Source organism: Ranitomeya imitator, chromosome 3 (genome assembly GCF_032444005.1).
Source record: "Ranitomeya imitator isolate aRanImi1 chromosome 3, aRanImi1.pri, whole genome shotgun sequence".
Taxonomy (NCBI): Eukaryota; Metazoa; Chordata; class Amphibia; order Anura; family Dendrobatidae; genus Ranitomeya; species Ranitomeya imitator.
In genome coordinates, this window is record NC_091284.1 from 775,435,037 (window position 1) to 775,451,151 (window position 16,115).

The window sequence follows — 16,115 nt, forward strand, 5'->3', positions numbered from 1 at the left end:
ATTACTTTAAGAAATGAAGTTCAGTCAGTCTGAAAAATTGGGAAAACTTTGAAAGTGTCCCCAAGTGCAGTGGCAAAAACCATCAAGCGCTACAAAGAAACTGGCTCACATGAGGACCGCCCCAGGAAAGGAAGACAAAGAGTCACCTCTGCTTGTGAGGATAAGTTTATCCGAGTCACCAGCCTCAGAAATCGCAGGTTAACAGCAGCTCAGATTAGAGACCAGGTCAATGCCACACAGATTTCTAGCAGCAGACACATCTCTACAACAACTGTTAAGAGGAGACTTTGTGCAGCAGGCCTTCATGGTAAAATAGCTGCTAGGAAACCACTGCTAAGGACAGGCAACAAGCAGAAAAGACAAGGAATGGACATTAGGCCAGTGGAAATCTGTGCTTTGGTCTGATGAGTCCAAATTTGAGATCTTTGGTTCCAACCACAGTGTCTTTGTGCGACTCAGAAAAGGTGAACGGATGGACTCTACATGCCTGGTTCCCACCGTGAAGCATGGAGGAGGAGGTGTGATGGTGTGGACGTCCTTTGCTGGTGACACTGTTGGGGATTTATCAAAAATTGGAGGAATACTGAACCAGCATGGCTACCACAGCATCTTGCAGCGGCATGCTATTCCATCCAGTTTGCGTTTAGTTGGACCATCATTTATTTTTCAACAGGACAATGACCCCAAACACACCTCCAGGCTGTGCAAGGGCTATTTGACCAAGAAGGAGAGTGATGGGGTGCTACGCCAGATGACCTGGCCTCCACAGTCACCAGACCTGAACCCAGTCGAGATGGTTTGGGGTCATCTGGACTGCAGAGTGAAGGCAAAAGGGCCAACAAGTGCTAAGCATCTCTGGGAACTCCTTCAAGATTGTTGGAAGACCATTTCCGGTGACTACCTCTTGAAGCTCATCAAGAGAATGCCAAGAGTGTGCAAAGCAGTCATCAAAGCAAATGGTGGCTACTTTGAAGAACCTAGAATATAAGACATAACTTCAGTTGTTTCACACTTTTTTGTTAAGTATATAATTCCACATGTATACAACAAAGGAAAACACCAGCGCTACCAATAGAAAAGATACCCTTTGCTGCTGGTATCAAAACAGCCAGATGCCAGGGCTGTCAATGAAAGTGAACAATATTAGTAAAACAGGATGATACCGCGCTAAAGGGAAATGTCTGTGCTGAGGAATCTATATACCAATAGGTGGAGTATACAAAAGTTGCCCCTATTAATAAACTCCCCGCTGAGTCCCTGCTACATGTGATGGGAAAAAAGTGGAAGGATAAGTGCACTGTGATAAATACTATGCTGAGCACAACGTGGTAGCAGAGATGTTGGCACTACACAATACGAGTCTGACTCACCGAGGTCTGATGATAGACGTAGTGCCAGAGGTACCAAGGATCCGAGCGCCTGGAGCGTGAGTCCAGCACATGAGACGCTGCTCCTGAGGAACAGGTACCAGGCGAGGAAGCCAGCGCCAGGTGGCAGCAGCCAAACAGGAAGGCGGTGAGTCGGCGTGGAAACCAGGAACGCCCCGGCCGGTGGCGTCCCTGGAGACAGTGAAGCAAAACAGAAAAAAAAAAAAGTGGCCGACGGGAGCGCTCACTGTGTGACGTCACAAAAAGTGTGGAGCAACACTGGGACCAAGCAGACAACCGACACGTTTCGAAGGAACGCAGTCCTTCTTCATCAGGGTTACCATCTGCTTGGGAAACCCGACTATTATAGCCACTAGTGTCCCCCCACTCCTAGCCCCGCCCATAGGGCTGATACTGAAATTTAGTGTGCCTCACTGCTGTTATTGTGTAGCCTGATGTGAGAGAGGTGGCACTCAGGGCTAATGCACCTGTACACTGATGGGAGAAAACCATGCGTGCCTGACACAGGTTCGAACCCAGTGGGAGAGGACTTCAAACATTAAAATATATACAGTTAGGTCCATATATATTTGGACAGAGACAACATTTTTCTAATTTTGGTTATAGACATTACCACAATGAATTTTAAACAAAACAATTCAGATGCAGTTGAAATTCAGACTGTCAGCTTTCATTAGAGGGTATCCACATTAAAATTGGCTGAAGGGTTTAGGAGTTTCAGCTCCTTAACATGTGCCACCCTGTTTTTAAAGGGACCAAAAGTAATTGGACAATTGACTCCAAGGCTATTTCATGGACAGGTGTGGGCAATCCCTTCGTTATGTAATTCTCAATTAAGCAGATAAAAGGCCTGGAGTTAATTTGAGGTGTGGTGATTGCATTTGGAAGGTTTTGCTGTGACTTAAACATGCGGTCAAAGGAGCTCTCCATGCAGGTGAAACAAGCCATCCTTAAGCTGCGAAAAAACAAAAAAACCCATCCGAGAAATTGCTACAATATTAGGAGTGGCAAAATCTACAGTTTGATACATCCTGAGAAAGAAAGAAAGCACTGGTAAACTCATCAATGCAAAAAGACCTGGGCACGCACGGAAGACAACAGTGGTGGATGATCGAAGAATAATCTCCAAGGTGAAGAGAAACCGCTTCACAACAGCCAACCAAGTGAACAACACTCTCCAGGAGGTAGGCGTATCAATATCCAAATCTACCATAAAGAGAAGACTGCATGAAAGTAAATACAGAGGGTTCACTGCACGGTGCAAGTCACTCATAAGCATCAAAAATAAAAAGGCTAGACTGGACTTTGCTAAAAAACATCTAAAAAAGCCAGCACAGTTCTGGAAGAACATTCTTTGGACAGATAAAACCAAGATCAACCTCTACCAGAATGATGGAAAGAGAAAAGTATGGCGAAGACGTGGTACAGCTCATGATCCAAAGCATACCACATCATCTGTAAAACACGGCGCAGTCAGTGTGATGGCTTGGGCATGCATGGCTGCCAGTGGCACTGGATCACTAGTGTTTATTGATGATCTGACACAGGACAGAAGCAGCCAAATTAATTCTGAGGTATTCAGAGCCATACTGTGTGCTCAGATCCAGCCAAATGAAGCCAAACTGATTGGTCCTCGTTTCATACTACAAATGGACAATGACCCAAAACATAAAGCCAAAGCAACCCAGGAGTTTATTAAAGCAAAGAAGTGGAATATCCTTGAATGGCCAAGTCAGTCACCTGATCTCAACCCAATTGAGCACGCATTTCACTTGTTAAAGACGAAACTTCAGACAGAAAGGCCCACAAACAAACAGCAACTGAAAACCACCGCAGTGAAGGCCTGGCAGAGCATCAAAAAGGAGGAAACACAGTGTCTGGTGATGTCCATGAGTTCAAGACTTCAGGCAGTCATTGCCAACAAAGGGTTTTCAACCAAGTACTGAATGAACATTTTATTTAAAATTATTGAACCTGTCCAATTACTTTTGGTCCTTTTCAAAACAGGGTGGCAGATGTTATGGAGCTGAAACTCCTAAACCCTTCATCCAATTTTAATGTGGATACCCTCAAATGAAAGCTGAAAGTCTGACTTTCAACTGCATCTGAATTGTTTTGTTTAAAATTCATTGTGGCAATGTCTATAACCAAAATTAGAAAAATGTTGTCTCTGTCCAAATATATATGGACCTAACTGTATATGTGTGTGTGAATATCTTTTAATATAATTAATAATTAAAAAATTGCATGATGCTTTATTAATTCAATAAAAATAGCAGTAAATAGTTTTAGACACATAATAAAATGGAATAAAATCAAGGGTACCCACAATATGTATGCGGCAGCAATAATGAATGGGGGTTAAAAAAGGGGATGTGATTTCCTATATAAAAAACAATAAAAGATATGTATAAAAACCATAAAACACTAGAACTTGCTACAACATAGGAGTTACTCTGTACCAACCCCATATGTTTCATAATGTCTTACTAAATGGGGAAACTGACTGGGTACACATAGGGTCAATAAGGAGGGGCCCCAACAGGTCGTTGGATCGCCACACCCTAAAATGCATAGCGTTCTAGCCCAAAATTCAGGCCCTTTGGGGCCAAACAATCCAGAGAAAAAATCCACTTGGATTCCGCTCTTGACATCGTCTCTATAAGGTTGCCCCCTCTGACATTCTGCTGAATTTTTTGGATACCCATAAAGCGGACACCTTTAATACATTTGTTATGCTTCTCAGAGAAATGGCGTGAGAGGGGATGGCCTATATGCCCTTTCTTAATGTTTATCAGGTGCTCTTTGATGCGTACCATGAGCCGTCTTTTAGTGCGGCCTACGTACAATTTTTTGCAAGGGCATTCAATTAGATAGATGACCCTTGTAGTGTAGCAGGTAATACTGCTTTTAATACTAAAGGTGTTCGTGGCGTCAGAATCAGTAAACGTAACTTGTTTTAGTTTGTTGTGGATTGTGTTTTTGCAACAATAACAAGTACCACACGGGGTAAATCCAGGAGCAATGTTCCTAGGTATATCGACATCTGCCTTTCGGCTCTTAAGGGTTGGAGCAACCAAGTTGCCCAAGGAATGGGCCTTCCTGAATACAAATCTTGGGGCAATTGGTAGATATTCACCTATAACCTTGTCTCTCCGCAGGATGGCCCAGTGTTTCAGAATAATAGATTGAAATTTTTTTTTTTTTTATTGCCAACACCTCTGGTACCACGTTGTGCTCAGCATAGTATTTATCACAGTGCACTTATCCTTCCACTTTTTTCCCATCACATGTAGCAGGGACTCAGCGGGGAGTTTATTAATAGGGGCAACTTTTGTATACTCCACCTATTGGTATATAGATTCCTCAGCACAGACATTTCCCTTTAGCGCGGTATCATCCTGTTTTACTAATATAATTCCACATGTGTTAATTTATAGTTTTGATGCCTTCAATGTGAATGTACAATTTGCATAGTCATGAAAATACAGAAAAATCTTTAAAGGGAACCTGTCCCCCTGTTTTTTCAGTAGGAGCTAAAAATACCGTTAAATAGGGCCTGAGCTGTGCTTTACAATAGGGTATGTTTTGTCCCCTGATTCCCTACCTATGCTGCCGAAATACCTTACAAAAGTGGCCTTTTTCGCCTGTCAATCAGGCTGGTCAGGTCGGATGGGCGTGGTCACAGCGCTGTTTCTCCCCCACATCTTGCTTATGTTCCCGTTGGTGGCGTAGTGCTTCTCGCATGCGCAAGTGCCGAATGCACTGCGCAGCTGTAGAAAAAGAGCGCGCTCGCCGCTATTCAGCGGTTTCTCGGTGGGCGCGGCCATCTTCCTGAGGCCGCGCGTGCGCAGATGGAGTCTCCTGCTTCCCGGGGCTTCAGGAAAATGGCCGCGGGATGCCGCGCGTGCGTAGATGGACATCGCGGCGGCCATTTTCCTGAAGCCGAGTTCGATCTCGGCTTCAGGAAAATGGCCGCCGCGATGTCCATCTGCGCACGCGCGGCATCCCGCGGCCATTTTCCTGAAGCCTCGGGAAGCAGGAGACTCCATCTGCGCACGCGTGGCCTCAGGAAGATGGCCGCGCCCACCGAGAAACCGCTGAATAGCGGTGAGCGCGCTCTTTTTCTACAGCTGCGCAGTGCATTCGGCACTTGCGCATGCGAGAAGCACTACGCCACCAACGGGAACATAAGCAAGATGTGGGGGAGAAACAGCGCTGTGACCACGCCCATCCGACCTGACCGGCCTGATTGACAGGCGAAAAAGGCCACTTTTGTAAGGTATTTCGGCAGCATAGGTAGGGAATCAGGGGACAAAAAATACCCTATTGTAAAGCACAGCTCAGGCCCTATTTAACGGTATTTTTAGCTCCTACTGAAAAAACGGGGTGACAGGTTCCCTTTAAAATTTGCATAGTCATGAAAATACAGAAAAATCTTTAATCCCTTAATAACTGCCAATACGTCTTTTAACTGACCTGAGATATAAGAGAATATCATCCCCATACAGGTGACAATCCAGCATCTGTTGGTTGTACACTATAGCTGACAACTTGCTGCATCAGCCACGATCAGTGTTTGCACCGTCCAACTCTGTTTAACCCCTTAGATGCTGCTGTCAATAGCGACTACATCATTATAATAGGTTAACAGAGTGTGGGGGCTTCCTATTTAACCAAATTGGTGCCCTCAGATCTTGATTTTGTGGTCCTGATGTTTGCCATGGTAATTCATGACCAAATAGTGGCTTTGCAGTCTGATTGCTGTAGTAATCTGTTCAGAAGTTAGAGACATTTAGGTGATAAAAATACACATTTTCATTCCTATCATGCCACTTTGCATTAATTCCTGTAAAGCACCTGAAGAGTTAATAAACTACCTGACTGCAGTTTTCAATATGTCTGGGGGTGCTGTTTTTAAAATGGTATCATGTTTGGGGGTTTCCCAATATATGAGACCCCTAAAGTCATTTCAAACATGGATAAGTAAACACAGTCACAGTAGAGAAACCAGCCGACCGGCACTGAACGAGCTCTCCCAAAATCAAACAGCTGCAGTCCACACCCAGGGGACTAGACGGACCAAGCTTCTTCTGAAGATAGGGAGGTGCGTGCAATAAGAACAGATGAATCACCAGCAAACGAAGAGATAAATGAATGCAGCACTCACCCACAGTCTTCAATAGTGTAATTGTCCTTTAATGACCATGGCACAACGTTCCAAACTTGGGACAAGACAGGCTAAGACATGAGGAGGGAGCGGTGAGGGAGCGTGCAGAGACGAGACGGACGACGGACGTTTCCCTGCATAAGCGCTTCAACGGGTCTCACTGGACCCGTTGAAGCGAAACGGCCGTCGTCCGTCTCATCTCTGTGAGAGTTACCTTGATTATTATCACCCTAGAGAACGATTTGGACTGTCAGATTTTGAGGACCTGAGTTTCTAGGAATATAGCCTCTGATTCCGAGGGACATGAGAAGTTTCATTGTTTGGATGAACTGAAAGAACACCTTGTGATAACTGTGCCACCCAGTAATGATGATCTCAATTTTTAGGCTAAGGTCACATGAGCATGCAAAAAAATTGGTCTGATTTCCATCCAGAAAAAAGGAGGATTATTTTCTCACTTGTCATCCGAGTGCAATCTGTTTTTTTTTTTTACTCAGCAGCTATTAATAATTTTTTCCTATGCTACAGAATTGTAATGTATCTGTCAAAATTCTATGCTATACTGTATGGCATTTGAGTGAGCCCCTTACTCTGTATTTATACTCTACAAGTTATTAACCTAAAGATAGCTTATGAATGACATTGGTTATACGTAGAAAAATAAATATAAAGTACGTAATTTGTAAAAAATAATACCAATTTGAAAGTTGGACTTAATATGGACAAATCGTCAACTTATACAAAGAAACAAGGGAAAAAAAACAATCAACAAAGTTCAATATATATAGAAAATAAAATACAAAAGAAAATCGCGCTGGTAAAACCCAAGATACGTCTTTGAGCCAAAAAAACAATATTAAGAGGGAAGGCACAGAGACCAGTGTATGTAGGTGTAATGCCTACCACACAGTACGTGCTCAAATAATAAGATGTATCGCAGCACCAGATACACACTTGTACCTTCTCTATATATAAAGCTAGAGTGAGCCACTAATGTTACTGCGTAACGTGAACTAAATGAGCTAAAGTTAAATACCTATATGAGTCCAGATGAATCGCCCGTAGTTCTGTCTGGAAATCTTCAGTGACGCTGTGTGGTACAGATGGAGTCTTTAGAATCTGTGACGGTAAGTATTCCGGAGAGCTGCCCCGGCCGGTGGCAGCTGCTCCGAGTACCGAAATCCAAGAGGGGACGGAGATGCACCGTCTCAGGACAGTAGCGCCGTGTGTGCAATCAGTGCATGGCGCGTCTAGGACCTGTGTGACGTGGTGAATCAGGTGACCGTCCCACGTGACTAAGGAATTCAGTACGGATCGCGGTAAGGACCAGAAAAAACCGACGCGTTTCGAAAACAACTGTTTTCTTCCTCAGGGCTGGTCCTTCCCTTGTTTCCAGGTCCTTTATATGCCTTCCGCGGTCCACTTATGCTAATGAAAACCGAACAGTTCCACTCCACAGTTCAATCCTCTAGGGGTCAGTGTGTCTATTATGAAGTCATTTATCTTATAGTTGGAATCCCCCTTTTCTATACTCATGGTGTTGTGAGTGCTGATTTGCTTGCACGTGTTGCATCTGCGACATGGAAAAAAGCCTCTTAGTGTGTTATGGAAAAAGGAGATATTAGCGGGAGGAGATTTGTTCTGAATTGTAGGGGCAACCATATTTCCCAGGTTCACCGCCTTCTTGTATATAAATCTAGGACCAGTAGATATCTTATCTCCAATAATTTTATCGTCCTTTAGGAGATGCCAATGTTTATTAACTATTTTGCGTAACAAGTGCGAGTTAGTATTGTATTGCGTAATTATGGGGATGGCTTCATTATTTGCTCTCTGTGCTCCAGTAGGATCAATCAAATCCTGGTGTGATTTAATAAGGGCATTATTTTTAGCTGTATTCAAAATATCCTGTTTATAACCCTTCTGCACGAATTTGTTTGTCAATGCTTCAGCCTCAATGCTGAAGTCTTCAATTCTTGAGCAGTTCCGATGTATACGCATAAATTGGCTTTTAGGTATATTAAGTAGCCATATAGGGAGATGGCAGCTGTCAAGGGGGATAAAACTATTAGTGTCAGTAGGTTTATAAAAAGTACGAGTTTGTATTGCACCATTTTCAATAAAAATTTGTAAATCTAAAAAATTAATGACCTTGGTACTAATATTCGCGGTAAATTTTAAAAAGAATTCATTTTTATTTAAATTACTTTAAAAACTATTAAGAGAATTGGGTCCATCTGACCAAATAAAAACAATATCGTCGATAAAACGCTGCCAGAGGACCAGGTCCGCCCTAACTCGCCCCCCCGGGGTAGATGGTACTCTCTTCCTACCTACCCACATAGAGGTTAGCGTAACTCGGTGCGAACCTGGTCCCCATAGCAGTACCCCACTGCTGGGAGTAGTAGTCCTTATTATATATAAAATAATTATGGCTTAAAATAAATTGCATAGAATCATATAAAAATTCAATTTGTTCACTAGGAATCATAGAAGACTGATTCAAAAAAATGTTTAGCAGCATTACACCCTTTGTTATGATCTATAATAGTGTATAGAGAAGTAATGTCCAACGTGCCAAGTATAAAATGGTCTTGCCACTGTATATTCTGCAATAATTTTAAAATATGGGCACTATCTTTTAGGTAAGATGGTAATGCTGGTACAATTTTTTGCAGGTGGCAGTCCACATATCTGGACAAATTTGCAGTTAGACACTGAATGCCGGATATGATAGGTCTACCTGGTGGGTTGATCTGGTTTTTGTGCACTTTAGGTAGATAGTAGAACACAGCAAGTCTCGGGGTGGGGTTATTGATAAACTCATATTCCTGTTTATTTAGTAGGGTTTGATAGGGGAATACTAAATAAACAGGAATATGAGTTTATCAATAACCCCACCCCGAGACTTGCTGTGTTCTACTATCTACCTAAAGTGCACAAAAACCAGATCAACCCACCAGGTAGACCTATCATATCCGGCATTCAGTGTCTAACTGCAAATTTGTCCAGATATGTGGACTGCCACCTGCAAAAAATTGTACCAGCATTACCATCTTACCTAAAAGATAGTGCCCATATTTTAAAATTATTGCAGAATATACAGTGGCAAGACCATTTTATACTTGGCACGTTGGACATTACTTCTCTATACACTATTATAGATCATAACAAAGGGTGTAATGCTGCTAAACATTTTTTGAATCAGTCTTCTATGATTCCTAGTGAACAAATTGAATTTTTATATGATTCTATGCAATTTATTTTAAGCCATAATTATTTTATATATAATAAGGACTACTACTCCCAGCAGTGGGGTACTGCTATGGGGACCAGGTTCGCACCGAGTTACGCTAACCTCTATGTGGGTAGGTGGGAAGAGAGTACCATCTACCCCGGGGGGCGACTTAGGGCGGACCTGGTCCTCTGGCAGCGTTTTATCGACGATATTGTTTTTATTTGGTCAGATGGACCCAATTCTCTCAATAGTTTTTTAAGTAATTTAAATAAAAATGAATTCTTTTTAAAATTTACCGCGAATATTAGTATCAAGGTCATTAATTTTTTAGATTTACAAATTTTTATTGAAAATGGTGCAATACAAACTCGTACTTTTTATAAACCTACTGACACTAATAGTTTTATCCCCCTGGACAGCTGCCATCTCCCTATATGGCTACTTAATATACCTAAAAGCCAATTTATGCGTATACATAGGTACTGCTCAAGAATTGAAGACTTCAGCATTGAGGCTGAAGCATTGACAAACAAATTCGTGCAGAAGGGTTATAAACAGGATATTTTGAATACAGCTAAAAATAATGCCCTTATTAAATCACGCCAGGATTTGATTGATCCTACTGGAGCACAGAGGGCAAATAATGAAGCCATCCCCATAATTACGCAATACAATACTAACTCGCACTTGTTACGCAAAATAGTTAATAAACATTGGCATCTCCTAAAGGACGATAAAATTATTGGAGATAAGATATCTACTGGTCCTAGATTTATATACAAGAAGGCAGTGAACCTGGGAAATATGGTTGCCCCTACAATTCAGAACAAATCTCCTCCCGCTAATATCTCCTTTTTCCATAACACACTAAGAGGCTTTTTTCCATGTCGCAGATGCAACACGTGCAAGCAAATCAGCACTCACAACACCATGAGTATAGAAAAGGGGGATTCCAACTATAAGATAAATGACTTCATAATAGACACACTGACCCCTAGAGGATTGAACTGTGGAGTGGAACTGTTCGGTTTTCATTAGCATAAGTGGACCGCGGAAGGCATATAAAGGACCTGGAAACAAGGGAAGGACCAGCCCTGAGGAAGAAAACAGTTGTTTTCGAAACGCGTCGGTTTTTTCTGGTCCTTACCGCGATCCGTACTGAATTCCTTAGTCACGTGGGACGGTCACCTGATTCACCACGTCACACAGGTCCTAGACGCGCCGTGCACTCTGATCGCACACACGGCGCTACTGTCCTGAGACGGTGCATCTCTGTCCCCTCTTGGATTTCGGTACTCGGAGCAGCTGCCACCGGCCGGGGCAGCTCTCCGGAATACTTACCGTCACAGATTCTAAAGACTCCATCTGTACCACACAGCGTCACTGAAGATTTCCAGACAGAACTACGGGCGATTCATCTGGACTCATATAGGTATTTAACTTTAGCTCATTTAGTTCACGTTACGCAGTAACATTAGTGGCTCACTCTAGCTTTATATATAGAGAAGGTACAAGTGTGTATCTGGTGCTGCGATACATCTTATTATTTGAGCACGTACTGTGTGGTAGGCATTACACCTACATACACTGGTCTCTGTGCCTTCCCTCTTAATATTGTTTTTTTTGGCTCAAAGACGTATCTTGGGTTTTACCAGCGCAATTTTCTTTTGTATTTTATGCTTTTTTTCTACAATTTTGTGGTGATTGTTTAAATCTGCTGCAGGTATTTTTATACCCTACACCACCGGCGCCGCTTGATATATTTTTATATATAGAAAATAACATCTTTATTATACAACAAAACATGGGAGATATGCAACAACCATAGAGCACACACAGATACGGTAATTAAAATACTAAAGGACTTGCAGGACCCGACAGGGTGACCAATAAAGCAGTACAATCATACAATTTGTTGCTTTTGGAGCACAGTATGTGAAATCTCTGCTTTGCAGACCAACTGGGTGTTTCTTTAGTCTTCTCTGGGGGCATGTGCTTTTACTTCTTTTTCCCAGACACTGCCAATCAGGGCATGGCAGCATCAGGCACTGATAGACTGCTTGATCATGTGCCAGCATCTGGGAGAGAGGTGTGAAAGCGCACACACCTAGATAAGAAACACCCAGTTGGACTGCAAAGCAGAGATTTCACATACTTCTCTTAAGAAGAAACAAATGTGAATATCTCTACAATAGAGTGAAAAGAGCGGCACTTTAATGGTAGCTCCTGGATTTTTACAAGATATTTAACTTAAAGTGACGGGTCCTCCTTAACTATCTCTGATAGAACTAGTATATGAACCTTGGTAGAGGGTTGCTTCTAACAAAAGTATCGCTATAATCATATTGACTCATAAAATAATGAAAAACAGAACCCAAAAAGCACCAGCGGAATTGCTGTTTTTTTCCATTGTCAAACGTAATGTATATATATTTTAAATGCTTTATATGGTAAACTAAATGGGGGTATGAAAGAAAAAAAACTTTCTCCCTACAAACCTCATCTGGCTATGGTTAAAAAAACAGAAAAAGATATGAGTCTTGGAAAGGAGGGATGAAAAAAAATGGCTGCTGTGTATACAAATACGGTACATAAAATGCATTTATGATAAGAATAATTGATTCTGAATTATCGTTAATGTTCTTTTGTGCAGCATTTGCTCAGCTTGCCTAGATTACCTAAAAAGGAATCAAATTAATCACGGTTTTATTTTACTCAGATTCCTATAGCGGCCCCGAGAAAGCACATGTTTGGATTTGGAGTATCTGATAAGTCCTCCTCTATGGATATTGTACAACAGAAGGAAAGTGCACAGAGTTTTCTTGAAGATCTGCATGCACCATTGCACATGGTATGTATACTTTTGTGTTTATAATAGGTAATCTCTTTCTTTTGCAATGTTGGTATTGTTTATATGAGGAGAAAGCATGCATATGGAAATATTAATTTTAACCGGGAACCTAATGAGAGATTCATGCTGATAGCACCACTGAAAAGGACACTAACTGCATTATTGCAGCTATGTACAGTTGTGCTCAAAAGTTTACATACCCCGGCAGGATTTTTGGTTTTGGACTTTTAAAAAAAAAAAAAAATTAATGATGGCGATAACACTAAACATTTTTCTCGCCTCTTGTTTAGTGGTTGGGTGAAGCCATTTATTGTCAAACTACTGTGTTTTCTCTTTTTAAATTATAATGACAACCCAAAACATCCAAATGACCCTGATCAAAAGTTCACAAACCCCATTTCTTAATACCGTTTATTGCCCCCTTTAACATCAATGACAGCTTGAAGTCTTTTGTGGTAGTTGTGGATGAGGTTCTTTATTTTCTCAGATGGTAAAGCTGTCCACTCTTCTTGGCAAAAAGCTTCCAGTTCCTGTAAATTCCTTGGCTGTCTAACATGAACTGCGTGCTTGAGATCTCCCCAGAGTGGGTCAATGATATTGAGGTCAGGAGACTGATATGGCCACTCCAGAACCTTCATTTTGTTCTGCTGTAGTCAATGACAGGTCAACTTGACCTTGTGTTTTGGACCGTTGTCATATGGGAACGCCCAAGTACGTTCCATGCGCAGCTTCCGGGCTGATGAGTGCAAATTTGCCTCCAGTATTTGCTGATAACGTGCTGTATTCATCTTTCCTTCAAGTTTGACCAAGTTTCCTGTGCCTTTGTAGCTCACACATCCCCAAAACATCAGCGATCCACCTCCGTGCTTTACAGTAGGAATGGTGTTCCTTCATGAAAGGCTTTCTTGACCTGTCTCCAAATGTGACATTTATGGTTGTGGCCAAAAAGTTCAATTTTGGTCTCATCACTCCAAATTACCTTGTTCAAGAAGTTTTGAGGCTTGTTTCTGTGCTGTTTAGTGTATTGTAGGCGAGATACTTTGTGGCATTTGCGCAGTAATGGCTATCTTCAGGAAACTCGACCATGCTGCCCATTTTTCTTCAAGTGCCTTAAGATAGTCCTTTATTTCAGCTGATGTTATTTGTGGGTTTTTCATTGCATCCCGAACAATTTTCCTGGCAGTTGTAGCCGAAATTTTTGTTGATCTGCCTGACCGTGGTTTTTTTTTACAGAGCCCCTGATTTTCCAGGGACATGTCCCAATTTTAGCTCAACTGTGTCCTCATATGCAGCTGCATATAATGGTGGTGTCACAACACAGCTGTCAGGTGACCCGTGACCAGGGGCTCCTTCCCTGTCCCTATCACTAGGAGGCACCTTAGCTCGCCCTATTCCCCAGGATACTTCTGAAGGTGAAGATGCCGGGGCCACCACCCTTGCCTTATCTCCTGAGTTAGTCCTCCGTCTATTCTCTTTACCGACCCAGGGAAGAGGGGCACTATTGTGCACCGCAGTTCACCAACCCGACAAACAAGGCTACACAAACAAAAGAAAAAAAATCTAATTTCTGCCTCTGTCTCTGTAAATCACCTAAACCTAATTGATTCTGTGTCATCCCCCTTGTCAGGTTACATGTTTTTCTAGAATTTTTATTTTTTCAATTCTTTTCAGTTACTGTTAGGGTTACACTTATTAGGGTTAAGGATAGGCTTAGTTTTTCAAAAGTAAAAAAATATATTTATAAAAAATAGTGTTAGATTAGGGTTAGTTTTTTTGTTAGGCAGGTGTATAAAATAAAGCAATGGTCCGTAGAACATAGAGCGCGGAGAAAACGTACAGCCTGCTTTGCGCAGCAATTTTCAGCAAGTGACGATGACTCTTGCTGCATGGGATCCCACAGACTGATGGTAGTGGAGTCGGTCGTCACTGCTGAAGCTTCAGAGGCAGGACCAAGTATCCAAGCCCCCCCCAGCATACAACCCCCCCCCCCACACACACACACACACACACACACACTGCTGTGGTATTCATTTTCTCAAATTCCCTCAGCCACTGGAATATAATTAGATATCACCAATTTTACCTTTACCCTTTGATTTTTTCCAATTTTTTTTATCCCAGAAGTCCTACCATTGATAGACCACCAAACCAATTTATATGCCCGACCATACATTTCTCAAAAACCCACTGCCTTTCATCCCCGTTCCTGGATGCCAACAAATGTCCCTGAAATCAAAAACATAGGGTTAGTAAAAAAAAACACTCTCCATTCCTACTGGGCAACAAAATCTGTCCACAGCCTGTATTTGCAGTTGTCATGAACCTGTTATGAAGCCCTAATGAGATTCCTCCATTTTTAGTGATAATTCCCAGGCCCCCCCCCCCCAGGAACTGACCCAAACTATAATCTCCTACACAAATTGAGACCCCCTAATTTCCTTCCTACAACATTTATTTCTAAATTCATATACCCCAGAGCAAAATGTTAGTCTACGAGTCCTTGATGAGTTTCAAGGGCCGTCTGTCATTCTGCCAATTTATCCCGTCCAAGAAGCGAGCCAAATACGGCATCAAACTGTACAAAATGTGCGAGAACAGTTTTGTCCTGTACAAAAAAATCCCAAGGAATGCTCACTTTCCTCCAGTTCCGGGAGAAAATTGTTGAGTATCTCATATATAGCACAGCCCACGTAGTATATAGCACAGAGACATAGTATATAACACAGCTCACGCAGTATATAACACAGCCCATGTAGTATATAACACAGCCCACGTGGGCATCATATCCCTGTTAATAAAAAGAATTACGGTAAAATAAAAAATAGTTATATACTCACCTTCCGGCGGGCCCTGGATCCAGGCGAGACGTTTAGCGATGCTCTTGCGACGCGCTGGTACCAAGAATGCATTGCGGTCTCGCGAGATGATGACGTAGCAGTCTCACAAGACCGCTACGTCATCATCTCGCGAGACCGCAATGCATGGCCCGGAGCGTCGTGAGGAGCGGGAAAGGTGAGTATATAATGATTTTTTTTTTTAAATGTTTATTATTTTTAAGATTAGATCTTTTTACTATTGATGCTGCATAGGACTGCGTTACACCTCAGCATAACGCGGTGTAACGCAGCCATTATCCCTGTGTGAGCTCTGACTGGAGGGGAGTATGGAGGGGGCACTGATGGAGAGTAGGAAGGGGCGAATTCGCGGACGGACTGTGCCCGTCGCTGATTGGTCGCGGCTGGCACAGCGACGCGGGATTTCCGAGACAGACAGACAGACGGAAGTGCCCCATAGACGATTATATATATATATAGATGGGCTCTACTTCTTGGTTCTTGCTGAACCTCCTGTACCAGGCAATACTTTGAGGATTCTGTAGGGGATTGGTTGTTTTGTGCACATAGTGTTTCCTATTTTGGCGGGTGGGAGCTTGCTATGGTGTACCACGTCTATTGGTATCTTCGTCTC

General features: G+C 42.4%; 1 protein-coding gene across 4 annotated transcripts in view; it reads left to right on the forward strand.

Moving 5' to 3' along the window:
* PARP4 (poly(ADP-ribose) polymerase family member 4) overlaps positions 1 to 16,115 on the forward strand; it is a 352,799-nt gene that overhangs the window by 231,277 nt on the left and 105,407 nt on the right. For all 4 annotated transcript variants that reach the window (XM_069759088.1, XM_069759086.1, XM_069759089.1 and 1 more), the window contains one exon: positions 12,516 to 12,647. In XM_069759088.1, the coding sequence (XP_069615189.1) occupies positions 12,516 to 12,647 (132 nt within the window). The remainder of the gene's footprint in view (positions 1 to 12,515; positions 12,648 to 16,115) is intronic.